General features: G+C 34.8%; 1 protein-coding gene across 1 annotated transcript; it reads left to right on the top strand.

The window, feature by feature from the left end:
• Positions 1–5,744: 5,744 nt before the first annotated feature.
• LOC110114179 (probable transcriptional regulator RABBIT EARS) lies at positions 5,745–6,425 on the top strand. The gene has a single exon (XM_020846962.1). It carries the CDS (start codon positions 5,745–5,747, stop codon positions 6,423–6,425), a length of 681 nt encoding a protein of 226 aa, XP_020702621.1.
• The last annotated feature ends 1,707 nt before the right edge of the window (positions 6,426–8,132 follow it).

The following is an 8,132-nucleotide window of genomic DNA, read 5'->3' as shown; positions in this document are numbered from 1 at the left end:
TGACATTCACATTTTTTCTTCACATTTAAGAGAGAAATTTAATGATGTTAAGTGTACTGCAAAGAGATGACTTTATTAGCTGAGACTTTCTCTCAGGACTCATTTGGCTGCTCTATTTTAAAAATCATATTATAAATAAATGATAAAATGAATTAGAATTCATATGTAATTGTATAGTTCATTTTTTTTTTTTTGAAAAATTAGGGATATATTAAAAATCAGCTACAAACAAATTAGAAAAAACATAATCCAAAACAATGAAAGGAAAAACTATAAAGCAGTTACCGTTCCCAAAAAGAAACCAAACAGTCAAGTCGCATGTAAAACGAAGGCAGCCCAAGTTGTCGCAGGGCTAGCTGTTAGGATTTAACGGAGACGAAAATAACAAATCGATCGTCTCCGAACGACATGCCAAATCATCGAGAAGAATTTTCAGAAGCGTACCTGAATCCATTGAAGTGCAAAATCAAGGTCTTTCGATCTTCCACGTTTAGAGCGGCGTTCTCCAAGAGAGCGAGAGACCCCTTCTTTTCACTCAAGATGGTAAATGAGGGAAAATGAGAACTTCACCGCTTAAACTGGGGACCATGACCCTTATATACTTTAAGTGTAAATATTTTATTTCAGCCCATCATAAAAATAAAATAAATACCCGGCCTCTACACAAATTAATTCCATACAAAATTAATTGAGATGCCACATAAGCCAAATAATAATTTAATACTCAATTAGATCACAAATTTAATTGGCTTAATTTTAGATAGCGTCTAATGTATAATTCTTTATTTATATGTATAAAATATATTGGCCCACATATAGAAATTTCCCAACACTAGCTAGCCAAACATCTAAATGGTTGGCACGAGGATCTCACATGAGCGCCCAGAAGAATCAACGAGCAAAACCAATGGTTGACACAGGGGCTGTCCAAAAACAGGATGGCAAGAAGTTGCCACCTTCTAAAAAAACTGCAAAAATTACATTAGTACTTAGTAGCGGTTTTTCTTGGACTGGTATAGTGCTTTATGTTGGTTAAATTAAATTGCTGCCTATAATAAGCACTATAAAAATGTAGTCTAATAAATGTAAATTTTAATATAAGTTTTTAGATCTCAATCATCTTAGTATTTAAATTATATATTTTGAGAATTAATTTTGTGATTATTTAAATTTAATGTTTAGTATATTAATGGATAACAATTATTGAGATAAATTAATGAGCAACAAAATATTTACCTGAATTTAATTTTCTTTGTAATAGGATATGAATTGGAGCCAACTATTTTTGTGATTTATTGTTTATAATTAATAAAACCAATTCCTTCATTATAGTGGGACCGAAAGACTAAATGAAAATAATGAACAGAAGAAGTAAATTCATTTTTATCATCGAAACTATCATTGATAAAAATACATTATTTCCTCCACATAAATATCCTAACCACGTCCTCTCACAATACACTTTGAGTCTTAAGGTTTCATAGGCCAATATAACCTTGCCTATATTGAGGTTAATTATTCTCTACACCTCACGGTCTCAAAAAAAATTTTTTTTTGAAAAATTTACATACATATCACTATATATCATCCTATTTACATATCTAACACCCGAAACTTTAATATTACATACATACCATCTTATATTATTTTAATATCAAATATACCACTTATATATTTCATTTCTATCACTCATATTTGATATGAAAATGAACTATAGGTGGTATGTATGTAATATTAAAGTTTTAGATGTTAAATATATAAATAGCATAGTATAGGGTGGCATGTATGTAAATGAGTAAATCTGTCTTTTTTTTTTTTTTCTCATTATCATATATCTCAACCATTTTATACCTTTATTTCAATATTAATTGAATGTGACCCCTACATCCATACTTACGAATATGGAAGCATATAAATAGAAGTGAAGCTCCTTAATCAAGAGTATTATTGGTTAAGCCTAGCTAGGATGTAATTAAAGAGTGTCCTCCTTTAAGAAGCCTCATCTCCCATAGTTATAATAAATCCTTTTCGGAGACACATTACTTGTAGAGTAAATTTCTAGGACTTATGCATTCATTTTGCCTTTCATTGATCCCCATGGAGTCATGGAGTATATTGTCACGACCTAACCCGATCGGAACAAATCCCATCGCGTTGAGTCAGGACGGATAACCCCAAGATCTAGCTTTGGAATTTGTTTTCAGACTATCTTCCAATATATAAAGAAAATACAAAATCACAGAGCTTCTACAAACATCCAAATATACAGTAAACTCATCCACAAAAGTATTTCTTTCTTCTCATTCTTCAAAGTAATCATATACATTACAGTGCATGGCTATAAACATAAAGATTAGAACATAATATAACAGAAATAGCTATGAATGTACAAAAATCAAAAGAGCAAAAATACCTATGACTTCAAATCAGATCCTGAACGGCTAATCCAAAACTTTCTTCCCTTTCTCACAACCTGAAAATCATGAAGATAACCACAGTGAGCTAATAGCTCAGCAAGACTACACTAGCCAATCTAAATTTCCAAATTCTCACATTCCAAAACAATTCCCATAAACTTTAAAAATAGTTTATTCAGATAACCGTACAAAAATTCAAATATTCATAAAAAATCTAGATATACAAATAAAATTTGGACAATTGTACAAAAATCAGATAATAAGATAGAATTCAGATAACATATACAGAACAGATAATCATACGGAGTAAGAAAGTTGTACTAGAGAGTTGCTTTAAGAAGCAGTAAGAAAGTTGTCCCAAACGAAGCCTTAGTCACATTCTTTTTTTTATGTCCTGTTTTCTTAGCGTTTTTATTATTAACCGCTTATAATTAAGTATTTATGATTAAAAGTCTATTTGAGACTATTGTAATATTTTATGAAGATAATTATAAATCTATTATAAGGAAAGTAATTTTCTTGAAAGTTGCTATAAAAAATAACTTTTTAGTATAATTTTTTTTAAAGGCAATAAAAAAGTAATTGTAATCTAAAACAACAAAATAAGAAGAAAGTTATACCAAACATACCCTAAAAATAACTATTTAGCTACATTTTTATAAAAACTAATGATACGAATTCTTAGTCACATGATCAATAGTGACATTTCTTCAAATAGAGATATAAAATACAGCTAATTATATTTATTTTAATCATAATTTTTTAAAATGTATAAATAAATTTATCATTTTTTAATAAATATTTGATTAGAGCTCATTTTGACAGTATTATGTGCAGTTTTGTTTTGTACCCGCCTGCTTCATAAACAAAAATGTTTATGAAGCAGTTCTATTTTTCTCTCAGCTCTAGCATGTTACTAGGTTTTTTTGTAACTATTAGTATTAGGGACCACCGGCTTATAGGTTTTTATTTTTCTTTTTTGATTGTATAGCTCTTATGAGCAGTAGAAAGCTGGAGGACCCTATTAAGGATTTTGTAATCCGATTTTTGATATTAACGCGTAGGCCCCTCTCGGGGTAAAAAAAAAAAACAGAAATCATATAAGTAATTCCTTAAACTTATATAGAAAATCCCTTATATATATGTAATTTTTTTAGCATTCTTAGCCATATGTCTTCAAGCAAACATGGGATGACTATTGGTTATGCAACCAAAAGTATTTATGAAAAAATGTTATTAAATTCTTTAACACATTATGCTACTTTGCTAGAAAATTTTAAATAAGATCACAAATAACATTTATTATTTATTCCATTTTTTTAAATGATATATTGATATTGATTAAAGTTCATATTTATAGTAGTGGATGCCTAGAAATTCTTTGCAGAAATTCTATATAAGATTAATTTGGTTATGGTAAATAGCTTTTTGAATGTTTAGAAAACTGGGGATGTCATATCTCAAGAAAAGGTAGCTGTATAATGGTGCTCTATAATTGGATGTTGTTTCTTTGCTATTATCTTTTGCCTTTCATTTAGCGGATCAGGTTGTTAGTTGTCTCTGTTGTTCGAACTCTTTGTTCATTGGTTGTGGTTATTTTTGCTAGTCGGGGTTTTAATTCCCTTTAATCTTGTGGTTAGTTGGTGTGTTGGGTGATATATAGTTCCCATGGGCGGATCCACCATGGTCTTAGGGGCACACCCTCAATTTTTTTTTTAAAATATTTATAGGGGATTTTTTATAATATTTTGAGTATTTTGGGCATTTTTCCCCCTCAAAAATATATTTTGTCTTAATTTTATCAATCACATGCATCTTTGCCCATCCCCCATTAATTTTTTTTGCCCACCCTTAAAAAAGAAGCTGGATCCACCCCTGATTAGTTCCCCTTCGGCTACTTCGGGCGTGGTAGTCTAACTTGGCTGGTTAATGGTACTGTTATGTGGATGTTTATTGGTTGCTTTTCTATGTGCTTGGCTTTGGCTAGGGATCTTTATCTCTGTGGGAGTTTTCGTACTGGTGCCTGTGCACCCATCGAATCTGCCTGCTCCAGAGCATATAGCCAACGTTCCCACTCGGAACAAGTTCACTGACTTGAGATGGGTTAAGAGGAACAGCCCGACTGGGGAACTGAAGAAGTCTTTCTGGGATCAGCAGTCTGAAGTCCCGGCCCCATCAAGGAAGAAAGAGCCTGAGACCCTGTCAGCTCGGGTGTACCGGGTATTGAAGACAGTGAAAGAAAAGGGTCTGAAGAAAAGGAGATTCCAGAGGCCACTAACGATTGAGGCCAGAAGGACCCCTCCGAGGGAAAGGCTATCGTCTGATTTGATAGCCGAAAGAAGAAGACGACAAAAACAAATTTCATCCGGTGAGCATCGGGGTGTGACACCTGAACCTCGGGTTCAGGGATCCACCGCTGAAAGGTCCCGGCAGAAAGGAAAGCAAATCTGGAGGCCAAGGCCTCATAGAGAAGAGAAGAATGAAAGAAGAACTGATCTGGGTGTGACATCCGGTGCAGCTTCCCGGAGATCCGCCCCCGTCAGTAAACAACATCAGAAATGGGTCCAAAAGAAGACCCATGATGACGCCAATCCCGACGGTAGACACCTTGGAGAATCCTCTAGGGGATCCCGTCGCGCACCAACTCCTCCCAAGAATGAATCCAACTTCGATCGCAGCCCGCAGATCGAAGAGATCTTCTTACCAAGCCAAGAACCGGAGATCCAGTGGCGCCGCCGCTCGGAGATCCGAGTACTAGAAGAAGAAGAGGAAGAAGATATGGGGGAAGAATATATAGAAGATATGGAAGAAGAAAATATCGAAGAATATATCGAAGAAAACTTAGAAGAAATGAATAACACCTTGGACATGGAAGTGGTCTACATGGTGAGACACGTCAATGTCGATGATGAGGCCTACTACGATGACGGTGAAGGCGATGATCGTTGGCAACCGCCAGTTAGGCAAGTGTATAGACGTCATCATGAAGCTGGGTCCACCACTGGCGGAGGTGGTCATTCCCAAGGAGAGGATGAAGTTGAGGAAGTAGAAGGGACAAGTACTAGGGTTTACTTTACTAGATTCAGTGAAAATATATAAGTAGAAGCATCAGCAACGCCTACAAAACAAACTAGAAACAGTACTTTATCACCTCCATTCCAAAAGATTCTCAAGCCTGTATCTACATCCAAATCCATAAAAAAACCATTTAATTCCCAATATCAACTTCTCTCGAGCACCCATCATCTTCAATCCCAAGTAGAAGACCTTTCCTTAGATTCCCACTACTTTTCCACGCACAGTGCAAAGGCGCACACCACTTACTTGATGTGTTCAAGAAGGAATTCTCTCTGCAGACCACTCCTCCCTTATTTCAACTATTTTCCTTCCACCGACGTATCATGGGAAGAACAAGCCTTCGCAAAAGACTCATCCGGCGACTTGGGTGGCTGTGTGTGGCCGCCGAGATCCTACGCTTGTAGCTTCTGCCGGCGAGAATTCCGATCAGCTCAAGCTCTTGGAGGCCACATGAACGTGCACAGAAGGGATAGGGCAAGGTTGAAGGAGGCTTCAAGTCATAGAAGTGAAACCGATGAAGATGTTCAACCTTTTTATCCATTTTGCTCTTATATATACAGCCCTAACCCTAATTATGATGCTCTTGGGGTTGAAGTAGCTTCCTTTTTATTGGCAAAAGAAGAAATTTATAGCCAGCAAAGCATAGTTTCAGTAAGCTTGGAGATTGGAAGAGAGAATTGGAAAACAGGCGAGTTGGATCACAGGAGGATAAGAGATTTTGTTTATGGTGATTGTGATATCTCTAGTAAGAAGGTGAAGACTGATCTAATATTGACTTCGGATAGAAAGGACACTCCAAATAATCTGCAAAATTTCAAATCTGAGGTAATAAAACTTAGCCATAATCCAGTTGAAGAATTGGATCTTGAGCTTAGGCTTGGTGATTCACCAAAGGTTAAGGAGAGTCGTAGCATCATTGCGATTGAATAGGAAAACATAATCTCCTGTGTTTATATTACTTGCTGTACCCTTGCTTTACATGTCTTGGGGACGAAGGAGCCCTTTCTAAGTTATAGATAAATTTTTTTGAGTTTCTATTTTTTCTTTAAGAACTGACAGATCAATTAGTTACTTGTCTTATCCATGAAATTCATATCGAATATTTCAATGGAATAGAAGATGGGGTAGTAATAGAGAAAGAAAATAAAGATGCTAGCTGCTCCATCTTTGCTTTATTAATCTTTAAATTAAGTAGTATATTATGTTGCTGTTATGGTTCCACCTTTGATCAATGGATGTTAGATCAAGAATCAAGCTCTCACTCCTGCTAGCTCTTTTCTTTGGATCACATCCACTTAAAGTATCTAAGACAAATCAGCAACTGGACCGATCCGATGATTTTATTGGAGTCTGAGGTTCCATTTGGGACGACTTTCTTATTGCTTTCTAAAGTGACTTTATACTACAAAATTTTAAAATTTTTACTAAAAAGTCATTTTAAGACGCAATAAAAAAGCTGTCTAAAATGAAACCGGAGTCATCTCATTTTGCTCATTCTAAGCTGATAGTAGTTTGGTTTAAGAAAAAAATTCAGACAAAAGATTAAAAAAAAAAAAAAAAACAAAGACCGACTCCTACAAAAAACTTTCCTTTGAAGAGGGTTGGGTTAGTAATCGCAGCAAAGTTTATATTAAGATAACAAGATTCACAAAACCCAAATCCAATGTTTTGATCAACTTTGATAACTCAAATTAGACGGAGATTAATTTTATAAGTAAAACCATAATCTTATCTATATCCATTATATGACTTTTTATTCTAAAGAGCTTTTACTAAAAGATTTTGTTTAGAGATCAGCCTGAAGCACGGCTGTTTACAAGACAAATTTCAAGCTCCTTATTTGTGGAGCTTGGCCAGATCCAGACTGTAACAACGATAAGTTTTTTCATTGCCACTAGTCTAGTGATCTTTTGGTTTAATTTTTATACTTTTTTTTTTTTTTTTTTTTTTTTTTTTTTTTTTTTTTTTGTGGAGGGGGATTGCATTTTATACATGTCTGATCTGATTATATTTTTGTTTAAAAAATAATGGTAAGGCCAAGACAAGGTAATGTTCCCGACAAATTTAATAAAGGGTGAGTTACTGGAGTAAGAAACATAAGTGTTGCTTGGGAAATAGTACTGTAGATAAGAGAAATTGTCTTTTCTGAGTCCACGTTTCTAAATTTCTCACTCTCTCTGACACATTCTCATACTGAACATCCACATGCTATGGTGTGGATTCCCTTCTACGTGCTCTAATATCAGGAGCCACAAATTCTCTCTCTCTCTCTCTTCTTATGGCACCTGTTCATTGTGTTCTTTAAAAAAACGTTCAGCATAACAAACTACAAGAACATTCACACCCACATCAGGGAATCATCCTAATAAACATATAGTATTTGCCAACAAGCACTCAATCATATCAGAGAAAGATAGTTTATTCCGCCTTCTACGGCTTTTTTGTTTCTTCTCACACATGTCTTTGAAGTCCAAGTGATAGCTTAGTGGGGCAGAATCTAGCTAACCCTAAACAGATAAACTTCTTAACAGTTAGAGCTAGACCAAGCCGAAGTAACCGCAGCTTTTTAATGCCTCCAGAATTCCAGGCGACCTTTCAGTTTAGGGTTTTGACAATTTTAGATCAACCGTCAACTTC

This window comes from Dendrobium catenatum, unplaced genomic scaffold, assembly GCF_001605985.2.
Source record: "Dendrobium catenatum unplaced genomic scaffold, ASM160598v2 fragScaff_scaffold_716, whole genome shotgun sequence".
NCBI classification, from domain to species: domain Eukaryota; kingdom Viridiplantae; phylum Streptophyta; class Magnoliopsida; order Asparagales; family Orchidaceae; genus Dendrobium; species Dendrobium catenatum.
Note: the sequence above shows the minus strand (reverse complement) of the source record. Positions and strands in the feature narration are given on the sequence as shown.

Excerpts from the sequence above, each read along its gene's own strand:
- LOC110114179 (XM_020846962.1), top strand. The coding sequence starts at position 5,745 with ATGTGTTCAAGAAGGAATTCTCTCTGCAGACCACTCCTCCCTTATTTC.